Source organism: Elgaria multicarinata, chromosome 2 (assembly GCF_023053635.1).
Source record: "Elgaria multicarinata webbii isolate HBS135686 ecotype San Diego chromosome 2, rElgMul1.1.pri, whole genome shotgun sequence".
NCBI lineage: Eukaryota > Metazoa > Chordata > Lepidosauria > Squamata > Anguidae > Elgaria > Elgaria multicarinata.
The window spans coordinates 169302065-169325806 of NC_086172.1; the positions used below are offsets into that span (position 1 = coordinate 169302065).

At 46.1% G+C, this 23742-nt stretch overlaps 1 protein-coding gene across 1 annotated transcript in view; it reads right to left on the bottom strand.

Moving 5' to 3' along the window:
• Positions 1-23742, bottom strand: part of CEP170B (centrosomal protein 170B) — a 110709-nt gene that overhangs the window by 75881 nt on the left and 11086 nt on the right. The window contains exons 3-4 of the mRNA XM_063118161.1: positions 11143-11232; positions 2328-2406 (exon numbers count right to left, since the gene is read on the bottom strand). Coding sequence (XP_062974231.1) covers positions 2328-2406; positions 11143-11232 — 169 coding nt within the window. The remainder of the gene's footprint in view (positions 1-2327; positions 2407-11142; positions 11233-23742) is intronic.

Consider the following 23742-nt stretch of genomic DNA (forward strand, 5'->3'; position numbering starts at 1 on the left):
GAGAAACAGGCAGCGGGGGGCCGGGGGAGGAGGTGATCATTTGGAAGAGTCTAAAAATGCAGGGAAGGACTGGAAACGTTACATTAACAGACCAAGGACAGGCCACGTTTTGGCACAGTTGGGGAAACCCGCTAGTTTTGTCGCAAGGAGCAGATGCGTGCCCTTCTGCATGGGAACACTGCTGACTCAGGCAATGTGAAAGACGGTGTGAACTATAAAGAGCTCGCATGAGAAGGGGGCAGGCAGGATGCTTTAAAAAATGCCAGTGGGAGAGTAAAGAGGGAAGGAATAAATTGCACCAGGCTGCAGGAATTAGACCTATCATTTTGGTTGCATTTGTTTATTTTCAGCAAAAGATTCCCATTGCCCCCCTCCCTCTTTCTCTCTTGCTTTCTCTCTCTCTCACACACACACACGTACACACAGTGCAATGACCTGAACGCACACAAGGATTTCAGAGATCTGCATCCGTTGCCAAGCACGACTGAAATGCCAGCCATGCCGCAATTTCTTCAAAACAAGAAGAAAACAGAAAAACGCGGCTTGCCAACGAAGGACATCCGACACTAATGCTCAGGTTTGCACTCTAAAAACACTGTGTTGGAATCTCCAGAGAACGCAAGAGATGAAACGGGGGGGGGGAGGAGAGAAGAGAGCGAGAAATGGGTACATATCATGACATCATTTGGGAAGGGAGTTAAAATCGATGCCTTACTAACCAAGAGGACTTTACCAGTGACCTGATTTTCACACCAAGAGAAGGTCGATGAGAATGAGGGCGGGTGATGGGGGAATGTACAGGACATTTGCGCGCACCAGATAGATCCCACTGTGCTCCTGACACAAGGCCGCGTCTTTCAGATCATGGGGACAAGCCAAGTTTAGCATCCTCAGATCTATTCTCAGTACCAACATAACCTGCGCTAGATAATTCCCCGTCCTCACACCTGCCTCCAGCCTACAAACATGGCAAACAGATGAAAAGAAAACAAGGAGTGGATTAGAAGGGGGAAGGATACAAATAACACCATGACAACATTTAACGAGTGGAGGCTAGTGGCTCCAATGCCAGTGGGACGGGGAATCCGCTGCAGGTTGCAGTCAGAACTCTAAAGGAGTTATTCCCAGAGTGCATTCACCGCCCCACTGAAAATGGAGCCACCAGACTCCACTGCATTTAACAAAAGACAGATAAGAGGTCCGAACAAAAGAATTGGCAATAAGTGGTCTCCAAATGGCCCTCAAAATCATGGCTATTCCCCCCCCCCACACACACACTTATTTCAAAGGTTCCAGCTGTGAAATCAATCTGCCCACATGCTGTGTTCCTAGCACAACTTGCTAGGCGTCTTTTAGGAGTTGATTACAGCATTATCTGCACTCGTAACACAAAGTAATGTGGTCTCCAAGGAGCTCTCAAGCCCAAGATTTCTTGCAGGCATGGCATTCCAGAGCTGACCCTGGAGACAAGAAGGCAGAGTCCCGGACCTTATGGATTCAGCAAAATGCTGGATGACCACAAAACAGCTGCCTTGTTATCAAATCAGACGATTTGCCCATCTAGGCCAGTACTGTCCGCTGGACTGGCAGCAGTTCTCTAAAGCCTTTTGCCCAACACCTGCCACTTTGTCATTTTAACCCTACAGAATGTCCCAGGTTCAGGGATGGAACCTGGGAAGTTCTGTATACAACAGCATTGCTCTGTCACTGAGCTACACCCCAAACAGCTGTCCACCACTGGAAACAAAAAGAAAAGAGTAACCCTAGGACGCTGTAAAAAGATTTTACTGGTGTAAAGTCGGGGCTTTTCATCAATAGAAACTTTTGCAGCATCCTGAGACGGTTCTCTCTGTTTTGGTTCACCTTGGATGCTCACTCACCTTTGCATCTTCATTACTGGAAACATGACTGCTGGCCTAAATAGACCTAGAACATTTACACTGGTAGACCATACCACATTCTGCTACATAGGTATAGAATCAGAGAGGTGGAGAGGGGTTTCTAGGCCAGTGGACTTTAAGATCAGTCCAGATGGCTCGTGGCAAAGCTGTTGCCACCATGTTGGGCATGGAGAAAATTGTGTACATGGGTCCCACGCTGCAGGTAGGGAGTACAAGGTCTGGACTAGTTGAAGACCAGTGTACCAGGCCATCTAAGTCCAACTCCCTTCTCCGTGCAGGAAATTCAGAGGTAGAACTAAGAGATAGCAGTCCAAGTAAGGCTTCGAAGAACTTTCCCCAACTGGGTACCCTCCTGATTTCCTTTTTTAAAATGATCATTTGAAGACTACATGCAATTCTGCCTGTAGGGCAGGTCCCAAAGGATATCATAGCCGAAGCGTATCACGTCGTTCAGTTTTAGCGTGATGTATTTCTGGTCGGGAATCCGTACGTCGTTCACAAAAGTCTACGGAAAAGAAGGACAATGTGTCATTAAATGCAACAAGTTCTCAATTCATGTTTTTATTGTGATTTTAACAAAACGAAATGAATCATGAAAGGGGAGGGAAACAAGAAAAAGACAAGAAGTGACATGCATAGAAATATGGATGTTCCATTAAATACAACATTTTTTAAAAAAACCAGGAGATTATGAGTAAGCTTCAAGAAAAGCAGACAAAATATCCATGTATTTATCCATACACAAGCGATGCCTATATCATAGAATCGTAGAGTTGGAAGGGGTCCATAAGGCCATCCAGTCCAATCCCCTGCTCAATGCAGGAATCTACCTTAAAGCATTCCTGACAGATACTATTCATTCAAATGTTTAGTAACTTTTTAAAAAAGACACTGTGGGCAGGAGAGAGATGGAAGCAAGAAGGGTGAGTTTATGCAGCAGCAGCAGCAACAACTATTTAGCCTGAGAAAGTCACCTGCCTAGACGTCTACCCACTTGCTAAGCATCCACTGCCTCCTCCCTTGCTATGCATCCTGCACACTCGGACCCTGCTACTGAAAAGGGCTTCAGGCACTATCAAAACTCTTTCACCCTGTCCTTAAAGCCGGACAGAAGTGTCAGACAGCGGATGTTGGTGCCTCTGATGTCAGTGGGGAGGTGAATCCACTCTGGGGTTCAATCAATCAGAACTTTAAAGGAGCCATCCAAGGTGCTTATGAGTTCTGACTGGTTCTGGATGAAACCCGAAGCAGATTCATCACCCCACTGACACCAGAGCCATCAGCCTCTACTGGTCCATGCATTGATATTAGGGCCCCTACTTTGAAGTCCCCAGTGTAAAACGTGAGGCAGGTGGAAAGGACCTTCTCAGTGATGGCACCCCATTTACAGAATTCCTTCCCGAGGGGAGGCTCACCTGGTAACTACTCTATGTTTGTCACCCCCACAGTCCCCTAGTTCAGCCCCTACCCCAATAATGGTGTCTGGAGTTCCTACGGAGTGCCTAAAGCGTCAAACATAGCTAATTTTCATCCTTTGGGTGCTCTGTAGGAGCCACAGGTGCCATTTTGTTTAGTTATTTTATTTTATTATTTCCCCCCTTGTTTTCGCATCTGTGGGGGTCCAGGGGGCAACTTGGGACCAGGATACCTAGCTGATGGCCTTCCCTTATATACACCCAGACGACAACTACGATCCTCAGAGGAGGCCCTACTGGCCATTCCAAGAAGAACAGAATGCCGCCATGTAGAACCTCGGCGGCAGAGCCTTCTCTGTGGCAGCCCCCACCTTCTGGAGGACTCTCCCTCATGTGGGTCAGGAGTCGGAAAATATATCTTTTAAACGTCTCTTGAAGACATACCATTTTACACAGGCTTTCCCTGGTCTTTAATGTAGCTCGTTTTATATTGCCTTTTAAACTTTTAATGTTTTAAATTTATACTTGTATTTTAGGGTTTTTAACTGTGCACTGCCCAGAGAGCTTCGGCTGACGGGCAGTATTAAAATGTAATAAATAAATAAAAATCACTTCCAGACCTCCCAAAGTTGGCCATCCCCGCACTGTTGTCACTCAGGCATCAGTTAAAGATGTATTTAATTGTACAAGCTTTTAGGATAGAAGCAAGTGTTTTATGTGTTTTCTGGTGCTATACTGATGTTTTTATTGTATTTTATTGTGTATTTGTAATTTTAGAGTTATGATGTGCTGTATTGTTTTTATATGAGCTGTTAGCCACCCTGGGCTCCTTGCGAGGAAGAAATAAATATAAATGTAAAAATTAATATAAATAAATGTGTGCAGTGCAGTCAAGAAAATCTCCAAGTGCTTTATCCTCCTCGACATTCCAGCCAGAAACACTCTGCAGTTTGATAAGCCAACTATGCTAGATAGTGGCCGCTGTCTAGCAGACATGTTTGCTCTGAATAAGGAGCACGGTGTTCTCCGACTTCAGCCTGGTGCGCAAGACCCAAGCGGTTAAAATTAAACCTCTCAGAGGCCCCACAAAGATAACAAAGACAAACGCCACAAAAGCACAGACAACTCATTTGGAAGGCTGACTTCCATTCTGAGCTTGAGAAAGGGCAGCAAGGCCGGCCCTACCGTGAGGCAGAGTGAGGCAGTTGCCTCAGGCAGCAGAGGATGGGTGGTGAGTATAGGGCAGCAATGGCGGCCCACTCAGTGTGTTCCACCTGGCCTAGCCTGCATCCCCTAAGCTGTCCTGCTGTCCCTCAGGTGAGGTAGAAGATGTTGTCCCCTCACCATGGAAGATTTGACTACTAGTCCTGTCTGCTTCCATAGATGGAATACAAGAGCGGGGCGGGTTGCCATCTTGTCCTTTGCTTCAAGCAGCAAAATGTCTTAGGCTGGCCCGGAGAGGCAGGCTAGGAAAATGGCAAGAGGAGAACAAACCTGGTCACCCTGCAAGTTTTTAAGAGTCAGGAGGGGCGCCGTGTCTTCCCCTCCACTGACACAGTGCCAGAAGTTAGCAGAGTTGCTGATTTTTATAAAGGGGCAGCTCCTAACATTCTCCTGTTCTGCTATGGAATGAGCTCCCTATAACCACGGCTATGGAATGAGCTCCCTAAAGAGGTTCGCCTGGCACCTACCTTGTGCTCTTTCCGGTGCCAGGTGAAGCTAATAATAGTCAGGAAATAGTTAGGAAATTCCTGAATCAGTAAAGGACAGCATGAGTTGGCAAGTCCATCTAGAAAAACCACCATGAGCGAGAAAAGAGAGGTGGTTGATGCTGTTAGAATTTGGAGTCCAAACTCTCCGCCTTTTATCGAATTATAAGTTTGTTTAGCACACACACTCTGCTGAATAACTGCTGGGGGAGGGATGACTTTGTGATTGTCACACAGGCCAGTCAATCTGCATTGATGAGCTACAAGGCTGAATGTCTCACCAAAAGAAGGGAACTGACGTTTCACAGCAGGCTCCCAATTCAAATCGTATGTGTCTAGATCAGGGGTGGGCAACTTGTGGCCCTCCAGATGTTTTGGTCTACAACTCTTACCAACCCTCACCATTGGCTATCCTGGATAGTATCTGGGTGGGGTGGGGTGTCCCAAATTGCCCCCCTCTGGCTATGATGCATCCTTACAGTTTCTAAAGTTTTGTGTATAATGGCAATTTGCTAAGACACAATAAATCTGACATTGTTGTTGTTTCTAAAGTAATTAGCCCAAGTCCCTGCAGAAGATCTGTAGCAAAGAACTGAGGCACCTAAATTGCAAGGCAGATCTCTCCTCCAAGAGCAGCCTTTCTCAACCTGACGCGCTCCAGATGTGTTGGACTACAACTCCCAGAATGCCCCAGCCAGCTCTGCTGGCTGGGGCATTCTGGGAGATGCAGTCCAACACATCTGGAGCGCCCCAGGTTGAGAAAGGCTGTCCAAGAGTGTATTCTTCCAACAACGTGCACACACAATAAAGAGCTCCTTCTTCTTAATATTGACTCCAAAATGCGGATCAATTGCAAACATGTGCTGGCATGCTGAAAAACCGGAGCCACTTACAGCTGCGCTTGGACCGGAAGCCGGTATTGGGAAATGCTGAGCACGATCCATCTTTCGCAGATGGGGCTTGCACAGCAAACGGACAAGAAATTATTTTCAGCCTTTGTTGCCAGGTTTTCACAGAGGCAATTCAGATGTGACCTTGTTTGAGCCAAACAATTTTAAGGATGGGCTGGTGGGGAGGCGCCAAACTCAAAGCAAAGCAGAATGCGTTCTCTGCACCAGGACACCTTTGGATCGTTTGAACTATTTTGTCATGGCCCAAGGGTTTATCGCTGGCTCATTTCTCCTGACTTCTCCTGTCCACCCATAAACAGAAGCACCCAGCAAGAGCAGCCTAAAAATAAAAAACACTCGGAAGGTTGGCAAAATGGGTGGGAAGAGAAACGAACCAGAAATAGGGAAAATAAGTCATGGTTTGCTTGCTCTTCTGCAAGACACCTTTTAGCTAAAGAAACAAACCATGGTTAACATAAACTATATAGATAAACCACAATATATAGATAAACCACATAAACCACAATTCAAGAAGGACGCAGACAAGCTGGAGCGTGTTCAGAAGAGGGCAACCAGGATGATCAGGGGTCTGGAAACAAAGCCCTATGAAGAGAGTCTGAAAGAACTGGGCATGTTTAGCCTGGAGAAGAGAAGATTGAAGGGAGACATGATAGCACTCCTCAAATACTTAAAAGGTTGTCACACAGAGGAGGGCCAGGATTTCTTCTCGATCCTCCCAGAGTGCAGGACACGGAATAACGGGATCAAGTTAAAGGAAGCCAGATTCCAGCTGGACATCAGGAAAAAACTCCCTGACTGTTAGAGCAGTATGACAATGGAATCAGTTGCCTGGTGAGGTTGTGGCCTCTCCCACACTAGAGGCCTTCAAGAAACAGCTGGACAAGCATCTTTCGGGGATGCTTTAGGATGGATTCCTGCATTGAGCAGGGGGTTGGATTCGATGGCCTTGTAGGCCCCTTCCAACTTTGCTATTCTATGATTCTATGATTCTATGGCTTAGCATTATGTTTGAACGCAGCCATTGGGCCGGTTCAGGCAACACACTTAAGCCATGATTAGACTGCTAACCCTTTCCCAGCAAGTGGTTAGTGAGCGTGTTTAAACCATGGTTATGTAGCCACCATGATTAGGAATGGTTCACATGACACGCTAAGCCATAATGTTTAGCGCAAAATGCTTATCCATCATAGTTTCGCATTTTGTCTTAACAGGGCCATATCTTATTGATATAGGGCGGTATATAAACGTTTTAAATAAATAAATAGGTCCAAGGAAATCAAGAGGGACACGCTTCCCATCTATTGCCCGGCCAAGGTCATCCAGCAATAAAACCAAAACCATTTCTATTCCCAAACCATATCGCTTTACCTGTGTGTTATATTAGTAATGCTTCTTTCACAATGGGCTACCGAGTCAGATCATGGTTTCATTTGGCTCAGTATTGTCTACTTGGACCAGCAGAGGTTCTCCAGAGTTTCAGGCAAGAGTCTATCCCAACCCTACCTGGAGATGCCAGGGATTGAACCTGGGGCCTTCTGCATACAAGTCATGTGTTTTACCACTACGCCACAGCCCACCTCAAAAGTGTCCCCCAATCCCATAGGCTTCTCTAGGACACATGCCAGTCATCATTTAAACCTTGTAACCAGCAAATGATGAATATGCTACAGAAAGAGTGTATGTAAGAGAGGAAATGGTTATCCTAAGGAGTATGAATAAGCTTACGTGGCACCCACAGGGTGTGAAAACAAAGACCTAACGGTCAGTCTAGAAAGAGCAAGTTTCAGTGTTTTCCTTCTACCACTCCACGGCTTACCGTGGCCCAGGAAACATCCTGGACAAGGGTGAAGGTGACATCCACACATTTAAATATGACTCAGTGGTTTTGCAAGCAACATCAAATACTTGTATTTCAAGTACACAAGTCCTCAGTCAGATTTATTTATTTATTTATTATATTATATTTATATACCGCCCCATAGCTGAAGCTCTCTGGGCGGTTTACAAAAGTTTTAAACTGTGAACATTAAAAACAAATATACAAAAAAATAAAACCATCAAAAGCATTAAAACAACAATATCCATTTAAAACAACTATTCTAGGGTCAGTCAAAAAACTCAGCATATGTTGTTAACTGCCTGGGAGAAAAGTCTTTGACCTGGCGCCGAAAAGATAGCAATGTTGGCACCAGGCGAGCCTCGTCGGGGAGATCATTCCATAATTGGGGGGCCACCACTGAAAAGGCCCTCTCCCTTTACGCAGTTCCTAGTCCCCAGCTCCATCCTGAATGTGTAAAGCCACGTTCTTTCTTAGCAAGGAAGTAACGTGTGTGTGTGTGTGTGTGTGTGTGTGCGCGCGCGCGCGCCTGTGCAACATTGTGGCAGCTGCCTATGAATATTTATTTATTTATTTATTGCATTTATATACCGCCCTATAGCTGAAGTTATAACAATAGCAACAATATCTCCAAGCATTTATTCTAACTGGGGAAATTGCCATTCAACTCTTGGTAAAAGCCCTTTTCTCCTGCAAGACACCCTCTTTTAATGGGAGCCCAGGCTTATTAATTTAGTGATGAAACTTCAAGTGGAATTACTCCCTCATGCATTCTCTCTCACACACAAAATTATTCAATGCTGTTATTTATTTCATCACCTATCTACCTGCCAGAACGCTCCATAGACATGATATAGCAAAAGACAATATAAATGCAAAACGTTACACAAATGAAACTGCCAATGAAACCAAACACGTTAACACAAGCTGAGCCACAGTGTGGATCGGCAGCATCTAACTGGAACTAGAGAGATATCTATAAATATACTAATTAAAAGCCCAGAGTCATAATCCACTCTCTCCACCTGCAGAGAGCAGGTGTGAAGGGACTCTAGCACTTTATGGAATAAACCTCCTGACCGTGCCACAAGGAGATAAGGCAATTCACTTCAAGCACTGACCTTTCCGTGGGAAAGGTCTGAAGCTCAGTGGTAGAGCACGTGCTTTGCATGCAAAATGTTCCAGGTTTAATCCCCAGGATCTCCAGGTGGGGCTGCGAAAGACTTGCTGGACTAATTTGTCCCTCGGATCTTCCAGGGTGCAGCAGAGGATTGTGATGAGGATGAGGCACAGGCTACTTTCTCAAGAGTAGGACAGTCTGTGCCTTATTCATAGTTCCTGGAAGAACTTCCACCTCCCCAGCCTCTGAGAAATCTCAGGTTACAAAATCAGGTGAAGGTCAAGAGGGGGCGGAACTGACCACACAACAAGTCTTGTCGTCCTACATAAGGCTCCAGTGGGCTTTAGCTCCCTGCTGAGACAACATCCTCCTCCTGCTGTGTTGGGAGACTGGTAAAGTCAGCAGGAACACTTGGAGCTATCCAAGGTCCTGTTTTCTCCTTGCCTTGTTCTGTCTGTCATCAGATGCTACCAGCTTTTCCTGCAAGCCTCACAGAACCACAGAAGGGGACAAAACCATGGAAAGTGTGTCTTAGGACACCTAAGAATGGATAGTCACCTTTAAAGCAAACTAATCATGACTCAATGCAGATATGATGCTTCATCACAGCCAACACAAACCATGGCTTGCAAACCAGCTTCAAACACCGGTTCTACGTTCGGATTTGTCTGGTCAATCCTTAAACATCTTTTAGGACTATTCAGATGAATGCTGAAGGAAAACAACTGAGGCTTAAATGTTACCTCCCCACAGAGCTAATGCAGCACATCCAGCAAAGCAGTCAGAGACATAGCATCAGACTTGGGTAACAAGTGGGGAAGCGGTTTCGATTAGAGTCTTGCCCTCCTAATCCACAGTTTAGCAACCTCCAAGTGAATACACACCAACCCTCATCAGCATGGCTACCAATCTGAAGGCTTCCTTTCAGACCTTTGTTGACTGAACAGGACCTCAGATAAGGAGATAATCTAAACCAAACCTCTGACCTGTCTAACCCAGAGGTGGGGAACATGTAGCTGATGGACTACAACTCCCACCATCCCTCACCACTGGCTGTTCTGGCTAGGGCTGATGGGAAATGCAATCCACTAGCATCTGGGGAGCCACACATACCCCACCCTTGGCCTAACCAATCACTGCAAAGGACCTTTTGGAGGTGTGGGCAAGGCTACAGCCCATCCATCTGGCCCAGGATTCCACCCCAAGACACTCCCAACGTGAGCATCTTCCTTCATGCAACCAACCCTACTGACCTACCCCCCACTCAGGGTCAAACTGAACCAGGGGTGGGGAACCTCTTCCATTCCATTTCGGATAAGCTCTCAGGGGCTGCATTCCAGTGGTGGGTGTGGCCAAAAGGGCAGGGCCAAATGAAAGAGAGGCGGGGCCAAAAATACAAAAAATGCCGGCATGTTTTAGCGTTAAATCTCTTACTGCCTGTAACTAAACCTTAGCAAAGGCAAGCTTTTAGAATGGGGAAAAGCTGCACAACAGCTGGGAAAACACCCAATGATTGGTGGTTGGGAAGAATGGGGTGAAGGTTTGCTATTTGGCCCCAGGCCTGAGGTTTCCAACCCCTGAACTACACAAGACGTTCGATACAAAGCTAACCTAGGGCATAGCTAGACAGGGCGATATCCCAGGGATTTGGGGGGGGGGGGTTTTAAAAAAACTTACATTTTTCAGACGAGTACTCCTGCGCTCATTTTCCTTTCAAAATCCAAATCCAAAATGGCGGCCGCGATGTCGCACACCGCCTGCAGACCAGGGCAACGATCTCATGATCATAAAATCGCGAGATCGTCGCCCTTCACCCCCCTCGTCTAGCTTTCTTTCTTTTTTACTCGTAAGTAAATGCACAGGATGTCAATCTGGATCACAACCACCACACATAGGTAGGATCTAACCCTCCCCCTGCCCCCAGCTGCTTGGTTTCCAAAATTCAAACTCATTGATGCAAATGGAGGCCTTTTTCTTTGCTTAGCTCTCGTGGAGGGGGAATTTTGGAAAACCAGCAGCAGGTGAGAAGGTTTTCCAGTCTGGATTGGGGCCCTGCACTGTCACTTGTAAGTAAATAATAAAGAGAGGGTCAGCTGCATACTACGTATTTCATGTACCTACAGATGCTTCATCCTCCTTCTCCTCCAACGTACATCTCCAGTCCACTCTCAGCAAAGTAAATGAAAAACACACAGGCACAGGAATGCACACGCAATGCAACTTATTTGGTTGCTAAATTCATGACTTACCCCATTTAAGCTTCCCAAATCCTTCACCCAGTGCTCATCTTTCTCCTTGTCATAGTTGAGGACAGCGTGCTGCTTATCCACACTGCGAGACTGGGGACAAAAAGGGAAAATTAAATCTGAAGCTTGCAAGACAAGAGATCGCTTTAATAGCTGCAACGATGGAACAGGCATAGGGGAAAATGCACCAATTGAATAAGCACAGTATCTGCTTTCTCACTGTAAGAAGCCATTTGATTAATCGTAATTTATGAGCAGGACTCTCTGCTCAAAGGCACCCAAGGCATGGTACAATAAGGTCTGTTGTGGTGCGTACTATTGATTTATTATTATTTACTTATTGCATTTATATCCTGTCTTTTTTCCTCCTTCAAGAAACTCAACGCAGCTTACATGATCCTCCTCTCCATTTTATCCTCACAACAACCCTGTGAGGTAGGTTGGGCTGAGAGCCAGTGCCTGGCCCAAAGTCACCCAGTGAGCTTCATGGCCAAATGGGAACTAAAACCACGATTTCCTGAGTCCCAGTCCAACAATCTAACCACTACACTGCACCACACTGGCTCTCACTGGTAGCAGCACATACAAAATCTGTACCTGAACTTGGCACCTTATTGCAGTATGATAGTTTGGCCTACTTCTTAGAAAACAGCAGAGGAAATGGTACACCTGTGCTTTGACTGTACCATTCCAAGCTGCAGGTGGGGACTCAGATTTAATTCTACTCTTTAAAAAAAAAATCTATCCACATAGCATGTCATAGGATTTTAGAGTCATAGAATAGTAGAGTTGGAAGGGGCATTTAAGGCCATCGAGTCCAACCCTGCTCAATGCAGGAATCCACCTCAAAGCATCCCTGCCAGATGCCTCTTGAATGCCTCTAGTGTGGGAAAGCCCACAACCTCTCTGGGTAACTGGTTCCATTGTCATACTGCTCTAACAGTCAGGAAGTTTTTCCTGATGTCTAGCTGGAATCTGGCTTCCTGTAACTTGAGCCCGTTATTCCATGTCCTGCACTCTAGGAGGATCGAGAAGAGATCCTGGCCCTCCTCTGTGTAACAACCTTTCAAAGTATTTGAAGAGTGCTATCATGTCTCCCCTCAATCTTCTCTTCTCCAGGCTAAACATGCCCAGTTCTTTCAGTCTCTCCTCATAGGGCCCCTGATCATCCTCGTTATGGGGAAAGCCTTTCTAGAACCCCTCATTCAGTGGGTGGCAACTCATGAGCAGACATTTTGGGGTAGGGAGACAAATTTTGGAAGACCCTCCCTGGAGAGTTCTGCCTGGCACCTACTTTGTTGCCTTTTCTGCCCTAGCAAAGAGTTTTTTATTTTGCCAGACCTTTTAAATGATTTTTTTTTAAAACTGATGCTTGCTTTACTTTTCATGATATGTTTAATGCTGCATTTTAAAATTGTCTTTTGCCATGTGTTCAGGTGGTTGGATATTTATCTCTCCTTTTTAAATTATTTCGAATAGTGGTTGCTGATTTTTAAACATTTTAAAATGAACTTTTAGCGCATTTGATCATTGGCTTTAATTGTATTTGTGTGTGTTTTATTATGTATGTTGACTTGAGAGCTTCAGCTGTAGGGAGACTCTTGAATGAATGAATGAATGAATGAATGATCAAACAAGCAAACTACCCTACCCTACATCCTTTGTGACTCAGCCACTGGAGAGATGAGATGTATGTCCTGATCCACCAGCTCTGACAAGGGCATGAATCATGTGAAGGGGGCATCATGTGACTACTGGGATTAGGTCCTTTCATAAATTTGGTTTTTAGTTAATCCTCATTATCCTTGGAGGTCTCTGTAGCATGGTAGGTCCCAGGTACAGCTGTTTCAGGAGGCACTTTTGCAGGTCAATGAGCGCCAATATAATGAGCCCATGGCAGTTCCTGCCTGCCAGCTGTCCGCCTTCAAAAGGAAAATCCATCTACAAAGTCATTTCCTATCTGGGCTTCTCTGAGCTCAGTAATCACAAGTGCTCAGAAAAGCATTAGGTTGGCAGCATCCTAGGATTTCTCCTCATGGAGTGTTTGGTTTCAAAAGTGACTTTTCATATTTAACACATAATTTCGATGTATCACAACGGACATCACAACATTGGGTTCCATCCAACGTCACACAAGCGGACTTCTGTTTGCACAACAGGACTTCCTCTTCCTCTCCTCCTCCAATTCTGCTCCAGAGGATCCCCCAACCCATGGATGAGGAGGTCTCCAGCTTATGGGTTGGCTAAACTAAGGTGACCATATGAAAAGGAGGACAGGGCACCTGTATCTTTAATAGTTGCATAGAAAAGGGAATTTCAGCAGGTGTCATTTGTATGCATGTCGCACCTGGTGAAATTTCCTCTTCATCACCACAGTTAAAGCTGCAGGAGCTATACTGCAGCTATACTGTGACCAGATTTAAAAGAGGGCAGGGCACCTGCAGATTTAACTGTTGTGATGAAGAGGAAATTTCACCAGGTTCCCCATATATACAAATGACACCTGCTGAAATTCCCGTTTCAATACAACTGTTAAAGATACAGGAGCCCTGTCCTCCTTTTCATATGGTCACCCTAGCTAAACCCCTGAGGGTTCCCCATCCGGCCCACAAACTTCTTTTGTTGCTACCTCCGATCACTGATTCATTGCCTTTAAAAACCCTGCAAAGTATCAGGCAGGAGAGCAGCTGCACAGAATTAGGGTATGCATTTTGTGGGCAGGAGACATGTTTACTTGTGAGTGAACATGCAGAGGGGCTCAGTATTTGGAATGCCATTGGAAAGTGCTACTGAGTGATTCAGTCCTGCTTACTTGTGAGCAAACAGGCAGAAGCTTTGTCCTGCTTACTTCTGAGTAAGCTTAAAATGATAATCTTCACATAAGAACGTAAGAAGAGCCATGCTGGATCAGCTTAAGGGTCCATCTAACCCAGCACTCTATTCACACAGTGGCCAACCAGCTGTCGACCAGGGACCAACAAAGCAGGGCATGGTACAACAGCACCCTCCCACCCATGTTCCCCAACAACTGGTCTACATAGGCTTACTGCCTCGGATACTGTAGGTAGCACATAACCATCAGGGCTAGTAGCCATGGATAGCCTTCTCCTCCAGGAATTTATCCACCCACCCCCCTTTTAAACCCATCCAAATTGGTGGCCATCACTACATCTTGTGGTAGTGAATGCCCCACTCACAAATGGAACGTGGCCCCGAGACCTTTCACATTTTGCAACTTGGGCCCATGAGCTAAAAAAAAGTTCCCCCACCCCTCCAGAGCAGATTTGTACACAGATTCCCTTCTTCCAGCGGTGTCTGTTGCACTAACAACTGTCAGAACCAGAGGCAGGTGTGGGAGGGAAAGTTGTTTTACAAGTAATCCAAAGTATTCAATTCAGGTTACACTGCAGCCTGGCTGGGGAATGCTGGGAAATGTAGGACTTTTTTACGGTCTAAACATGCATAAGATTGTGCCCTAACTTGCTAGAGTAAGCCCCACTGAGCTCAGAAGGTCTTCTGAGTAAACTAAACTCAGTGGCTAAGGACCTGGCTATCTCAGGGACTACCTATATTGGCACAAACCTGCTCAGTTATTAAGATCAGCAGAAGACACCCTTTAGAAAATGTGCAAAAACTCACTTCTCAAGCACACAGGAAAGGGCCTTCTCCTATGCTGCTCCCAAACTCTACAACGCACTCCCTGTGGAGTTGCGACCTGATCTCTGCGTACAGAAACAGGGTCAAGCTGCATCATTTTTCACTTGGCTTTTTAAATCGTGGCCATGGTTCTTAACAGTGCTTTCATTGTGCTTCTCTGATTACTATTTCTTTTTATTTTATTTCATTAATTTTTGGTATACTGCCACGGCTAGTTTCAGGAAGGCAGAACAGAAATCCCTACAATAAACTTACATTTTTGCTGTTAGCGGCAGCAACGAAATGGGGCTGCTCACTTCACACACACCCATAATGATGGAAGAGATCTCTTCCTTTTTTTCATAGGAATGGATGGCTTCTGAGCAGAAATCAGGCTTGGGGCAAGGGGTGTCATAAGAATCTTAGAGGAGACTTGCTGGATCAGTCTAAAAGCCTCTCTATTTTAGCATCCCGTTTCACACACAGTGGCTAACCAGTCACCTCTGGGCAGCCCACAAGCACGGCATTTGACTCCACCACTCATGCTCCACAGCAACTGGTATTCAGGGCCGTGCCGCTGGTTCTGATGGTAGCACTTAGCCATCATGACTAGAAACCACTGAGAGCCTTATCCTTCATGGATTTATCTAATTCCCTTGAAAAACTATCTCAGTTGCTGGCCATCACGCATCTTGAGGCAGCAAACATGACGGTCTATCTATGCACTGTGTGAAGAAGTATTTCCTTTGGTCTGCCTTGGATCTCCCACCATTTAGCTTCAGGGGATGACCCCGGGTTCTAGGATTCTAGTAGGTCTACTTTCTCCGCACCATGCATAATTCTGATTAGCTGTATATTTAGCCACCTGTGGCTACTAAATATTGCAATTGAGCCATATGTACAGCTGTCACGGCACTCTTTGCATCTGTCTGAAATGAACCCTCCAACAGTGGCAGAGCGCCTTATTTTAAGGATGTAAGAATTGTTATGATTTGACCATGCAGCCCACAAGTCCTGTGTCCAACAAAGGCCAGCCAGATCTTCTAGGGAGCTTCACAAGCAGAGTAAGGTAGCCATCCTCTATGACTTGTTCCCAGCATCTGCTTCTCAGAGCTATACTGACTCTGAGCAGCTAAATCCCACGATTAGCCACCAAAACTAACCACTAGCGACGTGGGGTGGAATTTTTCATGGAAACTTTCCACTGCTTTATTTTACCATGGAAAATGTTACATTACGTAAGTTCATTAGTAACTATGAATAGATGCCATTTGCACATACAATATTAGGTAAGGCTGGCAGCTACAACGTTGTAGATGCGTGTTTGTCATCAAATCATGCAGTTTTTCAGATTGCTAAAATGTATTAGGGTGTTAACAAGTATTTATTACAACCCTGTTCAGATGATACGCTAATCCACAGTGGTTAAGCACTTTGAGATAAACATAAGAGCTTAGCGTGTCATGTGAACCATTCCTCACCATGGTAGCTACATAGCCATGGTTTAAACACGCTCACTAACCATTTGCTACAAAGGGGTTAGAAGCCTAACCATGGTTTAGTGTGTTGTCTTAACTACCTTTGCCCTACCGTTGCTTCCCACCCCTCTAAATCTAAACTATGTAAGGAAAATACACACTAGTGTCTAATTACAAAATCTACACAACGCAAACTTTAAATCACATTAATGGTGCGTCCTACAACTCCCAGTTATGCTTGCTGGGGCATGCTGGGGGTTGTAGGACTTCCCCCCCCCCTAAGAATTATGCCCTAAGTGTACTTTAATTTCTCCCTTAAATATTTAAGCTCAAATATTTGTGATGTATTGGGACAAAAAAAAAAAGGTTCATTTTTAAAGCTTTGTTGTTTACTAAATACAAGTAAAACAAACCTGTTAAAACACATTCCTCTCCAGGGCATCAGAATATTTTCCAAAGCAAACTGAAAACTTTCCGATGCAGAATTAGGCAAATTAACCAAATACAAAATTTCCCCAAAACCCCTCATTACTTCTAAGCGCTGCCGATCAGCGTCTCCATCATGAATTTATCCCAACCTCCTTTTAATACCATTTATACCAGTGGCTGTCAAAACAACCTGAGGCAATTAATTCCATAGCCTAATTAAGCATCGCATGGAGAATCGGGTTGGTTCCAGGATGGAGTGGAGCTGGGGAGTTGGGGTGGGGGGCGTTTAAAACAGGAAACAATGAGTGGAATTCAACAGCAACAGGCAGAGAGGGTCAGGAATGCAAACTGAAGAGCGTGCCCTAGAATGGTGCATTCTGGCTCTGAGCAAGATCCAGTCCAGCGGGTCCATCCCTGAACCAGGATGGCATCACCCTCGGCTTGGAAGGCCCCTTACAGGCCACGTGGCCTTGGAAAGTGCCCAACATCGTCAACAGCTGGTACCAGTCCAGATGAAGAAGCAACCGGCAAATATGCCGCCTAAAACTAAGGCTGTGTATTTTAATGCACGGCCCTCGGCCTCTGTAAAGAAGAAACTCCCCACAACTTCCTGCATGCACTGCCTGGGAGGGTTGAACCTACTGGAGGCCAGGGAAGTGGGGGGCTCTTGGGGGAAGCAGGCAGCTGCGCGGCACCTGCGGAAGACATAATAGCCCCTCCAGGAACTCCTCAGGGAGGGAGCGATTGCGGTGGCGGACGGCTGATCACGGCAGCAGGAGGCTGATCATCGCAGCAGGCAGCTGATTGTGGCAGCAGGTGAGTGATCATGCTTGTGAGCGGGCGATCGCACCGACAGTGGGGAGGACATGAGTGCCCACTGTCCCTGGGCTCCGGTAGGTTTAGCCCTTCCAGGCAGTGCATGCTGGGAGTTGTAGGAGGTTTCTTCTTTCCGGAGACCTAGGGCTGTGCATTAAAATGGCGGTTCCAACAGATCCGTCACGAAATGGCCATCGTGCTTCAGATTTCCAAATCCGAGGCTTGCACAGCCCTACCTAAAACCCATAAAGATACGTTTGCGCATCTGCAATGGTTGAGTGTGAGTTGTTGTTGAACCGTAGGTTTGTTGAACTGTGGGTTAGTGTGTTGTCTGAACCCAGATCATTTTCCACAGTGTGGCTTGTTAATAATGCATTGCGGCTTATTTTTCTCGAACAAGCCCCCTTGAGAACCCATGGTTTGTTGTTGGATTGTTCAGGATGGTTAAAAAGCCATACTGCATGGTTAACAGGCCGCCTGCAGAAAATGTCTTGGGTTCAGACAACGTGCTAACCCACAGTTCAACAAACCTACGGTTCAACAACTACCCACACTCAACCATTGTTGAGAGTGTTGTGTGAACAGCCCCATTATGCCAGCTTTCCCCAACCTAGTCCTCTCCAGACATGCTGTACTGCAACCCCCAGCATCTTGCAGACCAACACATCTGGAAGGCACCAGGATGGAGAAAGCTGCATAACACCATGTTAACTAGTCCCCATGCAGCCACGGAAGCTCACCGGGTGACTTTGGGCCCGTCACAGACTCTCAACCCAGCCTACCTCGCAGGGTTGTTGTTGTGAGGATAAAATGGGGAGGAGGATTATGAATGCCACCTAGGATTCTTTGGAGGAAAAAAGGCAGGATACAAATGCAATAAATGAATAAATAAATAAATAAATTCATTAATAAGGGCGTCACATGCAGGGCAATCCTATGCTGGTTTACTCAGACATACACCCTACTGCATTCATTGAAGCTTACTCCCTAGTAAATGTGATTAGGATCGCAGCCCAAACTCGCTAAAGACATTTGAAGGGGACCTCCCTATCCCCTCTATAAAACTCCACCTTGGACATAGCACCGATGTCTAATGCTGGATTTTCTGGCACTAGCTGGAATGCCTGAAGCATTGGTTGGACATGTGCAAACTCCACAAGCCTGGGAAAATGTCCAGATCTAAATACAGCACTCACATCAGACACACCGTTGCATTTCTGGCAAACAAAGGGTGACAGGATTTCTCTGGCAAAAGCCTCCAAGACTCTTGACCTAAACATCCAAAATTAGGTTGTAAATATAGTCTCCATTTTCTATTAAACAGCCTAATTGCCACCTGAACTTCAGCATTACATGTTCTGTAATCCTCACAAGTATTTTAAATATCCCCAAGCTTATGAGGCAGGCAAGGAAGGGTTTTGAAAAGATTATGCTTCCCCTCCCCTGCCTGAAGCTTGCAAAATTGATTTAAACTTCCAAGCTTTCAGGCTCCCGTCTTATTTTGCCCACAGCAATCGATCCAAATTAACGCACATCATCAAAGCAAACAATTGCAGGTCACGTAACAAAAGACAAGCAAACATCCATTAAAAAAAAAAGTTTAAAAAGAAACTAGTTGGGACTTTTGTGTCAGCAAATGGAACAGGTATGAGGATGCCCAGTGAGCAAGTGCTGAATTGACTCCTCTACTAAACGTATATCACTTAATACATTTAGGGCACAATCCTATGCATCTTTAGGCAGAGCAAAGTCAGAACACTCCCAGCGTTCCCCAGCCAACCATGCATGCCTAGGAATGTGCATAAATTAGATACTGGCCTAATCTACACCTGCCATTTATCCCAGGGTAGTATTGAGGTCATCCCCACATGATGTTCACCTACTCCCGCAGTGATCCAGGGACGACCACTCCGTTTTCCAGGGATGTCAGTGCCTGCTTTTTCCCCACTTTTCCCCCGCTCTCAGGACAATCCCGAGGTCCGCGAGTGGTGCAGCCCCCCTCTCCCGAGGTCGTCGCTGTTACTCACGAGTAGTGTGGATCAGCAGGGCGAGCCCATGGTTATGGGGGGGGAGGGGGGAGCATTTTCGCCACATTTCGGAGGGGTCTCGGCATCTTCCAGCGCCAAGTGTGTTTGGTTTGGTTTAAAAAACGCAGTTTCGCGCAGGAGTGCACCCCTGCTCTTGTGCAAGCATTAGAAGTATAGGTGTTTTTAAATGGATATTGTCTGCTTTTATGCTTTTTATGGTTTAAAACTTTGTATATTTGTTTTTAATGTTCACTGTTTTAAATCTTTGTAAACCGCCCAGAGAGCTTTGGCTATGGGGTGGTATATAAATGAAATAAAAAAATAAATAAAAATAACGATTCCACAACAATTTTATTGCAGTCAATAGACCATTCCAGCAAAAGTTACATACAAAAGGACTGAGCGTACATTTAACTATTAAAAGGGCAAGTGATCATAGAGGATCTAATAGAGATGGCCAGGTTCAGAAACTTGGCCACTTGCTTAGTGAGTGACTTATTCAGTTAGGTGACCAGGAAAAGATGGGGTAAAATGGAGTTCAGAAGATCATTCCTAGCCCCTTGATAACATCTACAGAACAGTAACACATGTAATACGGTTTCCACCTCGGTATTTTTACAGCGACAGCATCTGTTGAGCCGTGGGATTTTTAGATGTATCTGCCATCTAAAAGTTTAGAGGGAAGGACGTTAAGTCTAGCCAGTGAAAATGCTCTCCTGTATTTGGGGACCGTTAGCCAGTGCAGGTAGGGCATCCCGTCTTTGCAAAAGGAGACTGGTAAGCCTAAGGCCTGGGGGGAGCATGGACCCTGAGCAGCACTCTGAAGGTCTTGCATATCTGTGTCGAGCAGCCTCTGTTTCGCAATTGATTTGGCGTTTGCTAGATCCCTTGATAGTACCAATTAATAATGATAATTTTAAAAAATCGCCTGGGACAGCTCTCCTTTACTTCCGGGAGTACTCTCTGATGGGATCCTGAGGGACGATCTCGGAAGCTGGAAAACCCCACCATCATCCTTCCCCATTCCTGAAAGGGCTGCAGGTGTAGATTAGGCCACTGTCATTCTTCTAAGGAACTCTTTCATTTCTTTAGTTATTCCCTTATTAAAACATCTGTATCCCACCCTATATCATTGTGATCTTTTCATAGAATCATAGAATAGCAGAGTTGGAAAGGACCTACAAGGCCATCGAGTCCAACCCCCTGCTCAATGCAGGAATCCACCCTAAAGCATCCCTGACAGATGCTTGTCCAGCTGCCTCTTGAAGGCCTCTAGTGTGGGAGATCCACAACACTACCTTATGAGTAATTAATTATTTAATTACTTAATTATTAATTAATTATGAGTAATTAATTATGAGTAATTAATTATGAGTACCTTTTGTTAGCCACAACACTACCTTATGAGGTGGTTGAGGCTGAATAACCACAACTAGCCCAAGGATGGTTACATCTGAACCAGCCCACATCAAACCATCATTCAGCATTAGAAGAACGAATCTCGGCGAGGTTTGCAGGCTTGGCCCACAGTATCTTGCTGCCTTAATTGAGGCAGTGATGCCGCCTCCCCTTCCCGCCGCCACGCAATTGTCCGTTTGGCCACCCACCCACTTGGCCCCTCACTCAGCCAGCCGGGCAGCTTGCCAGTGGCCCCATTCAGAAAACACCTTAAACCATGGCTTTAACCACAGTGAATAAGGCTTTCTGGTTTAACCACCGTGGTTAAAGGCATGGTTCAAGGTGTCTTCTGAATGGGGCCAGTATCTTCCTCGTGTGCTCCTGCCCACCAGGTCTCTCCTGCCCTAGTGCCCCTTGAGAGTTGTGGGGCTCCCATGAGAGACCAACCAATCTCTCTCCAAGCCCCCGCACCCATGGCCACAGTAGGAAGAAGAGAGCCCTACCAGCTGCTGTCTTGCTACGCCGGGAACGCGGTTGGCAGGGCTCTCCGGAGCACCCGCTGGAGGAGAAAGGGAAGCAGCGGCAGGCCCTCCTGGCAGGGGGCAGGAGGAGAGTGGCGATATTTGCCACTCTTGCCGCTCCATTGCCTGATGCGGGTGCATGAGCCTGAGAAATGATAGGGCTGGCCCTGGAAGCTCAGATTTCTCAGGTTTCCATGCTTGCGCTCTCCTCCACGGGCACAGCTCCAAAGAGAAGTTTGGAAACTTCTCCTTCCATGTTAGCTGAACTGCAGCTTGCAACCCAACACCATCCTTCACAATACCTGTATTTTGTTGTTTTATAAGCAAAGATTACCATTCAGTCTAGTCTGACTGGGAGAAACTCTCCAGGATATCTCCCCATCAGCTGCTACCTGATCCATTTTCTCTGGAGATGCCAGGAATTGAACCTGGGACCTTCTGCATGCAAAACAAATGCACACAAACCCACAAAGTCTGCATACTGCCACGCCACAGTCTACCTCACCCACTCCCTCTGCACCTGAGCTCTGTGCCTCCAAATACCACACAGAACAGCACATGCTCCAAATACCACATGGAACAGCACATGCGCCAAATGCCACTTGGAACAGCAAATACCTCACCCACTCCATTTCTGCACCTGAGCTCTGTGCCTCCAAACACCACATGGAACAGCACATGCTGTGTCCCAAGCACATTTCAAGGCCCTTCTGCCAGCCTCTAAGCTTTCACTCTTGCATGCACCACCCAATGCGCCATGGATGTGCCTTCCCCAACATAAGGACCCTTCCGCTCTTTGACCTAAGTCATTCCTGCTTAGCTGTTTTGAGCACCACCGTTGACCAGAGATGCGTTCCAACTAACAGAATCAGGAAAGAGCTTCCACCATCCAAACATCTGCCCATGTGGCCTCGTTCAAAGTTCAAGGGAAACTGAGGTTAGAAATCTAAAGGATCCTATCTTGTATCAGAGCAGACCACTTGCAACCTAGCCCAGTATTGTTTACTCTGAGTGGCAGTAGGTCGCAGGAAACTGCTCTGTCCCATCACCAGTTACACAATTCTTTTAATGGGAAATGCCAACAACTGAACCTTCTGCATGGAAAGCATGGGCAATGCCACTCATAGAATCACAGAATCATAGAATAGCAGAGTTGGGAGGGGCCTACAAGGCCATCCAGTCCAACCCCCTGCTCCATGCAGGAATCCACCCTAAAGCATCCCTGACAGATGCTTGTCCAGCTGCCTCTTGAAGGCCTCTAGTGTGGGAGAGCCCACAACCCCCCTAGGTAACTGATTCCATTGTCGTACTGCTCTAACAGTCAGGAAGTTTTTCCTGATGTCCAGCTGGAATCTGGCTTCCTTTAACTTGAGCCCATTATTCCGTGTCCTGCACTCTGGGAGGATCGAGAAGTCTTTGGTTCCTCCAAATACACACATAAGAAACAACACAATCGCCCTGGGGTCATAATCTAGGCATTGCAGGAATGGCCAGAAAGTAGAATGCAAACTTTGAGCCAATCAAATTTGCTAAACTGAGTCGCCTTCTTCACAGGCTGCAACAGCTGGGGCAGCAGCATTTGGGGTATTCTGAGTGTTGTGCTGCGTTTGCCCCACTTAATAGGAGCGCTGTGCTTGCCCCACTTGATCAGTGATGAGTTGATGTAGCATGGTGGCTAAGAGGCTGGGCTACAAATCAGGGAGACCCTGTTTCGAATCTTGCCTCTGCCATGAACTTGAGCTGGCCTTTGGCAAGACTCTCTCTCTCTTTTGCTGTCTCTCTAAGAACACAAGAAGAGCCCTGCTGGATCAGACCAAGGGTCCAACTAGTCCAGCATTCTGTTCACACCATGGCCAAGCAGCTGTCAATGGGGAACCCACAAACAGGACATGAGTGCAACAACACCCTCCCACCCATGTTCCAAAGCAACTGGTGTAAATACTGCCTCTGATACTGGAGATAGCTTATAGCCATCAGGATTAATAGTCATGGACAGCCTTCTCCAGGAATTTCCCTAGCCCTCTTTTAAAGCCATCCAAATTGGTGGCCACCCCAAGTCTTGTGGCAGAAAATTACATAGTTTCATAATTCCATACTCAGCCTTAGTCCTCCCACCTGCAATAACAATACCAACATACCTTACAGGGCTGTTGTAAGAACGTGAAGTGCTTTGAACACTTGAAAGCACCATACATCATCATCATCATCATTATTATTATTATTTCTTCTTATCACTGGTGGTGATTGCACTCCCTGCTTCTACTGGGTCCCATTTTCCTCCAGTGATTCCTTGCCACA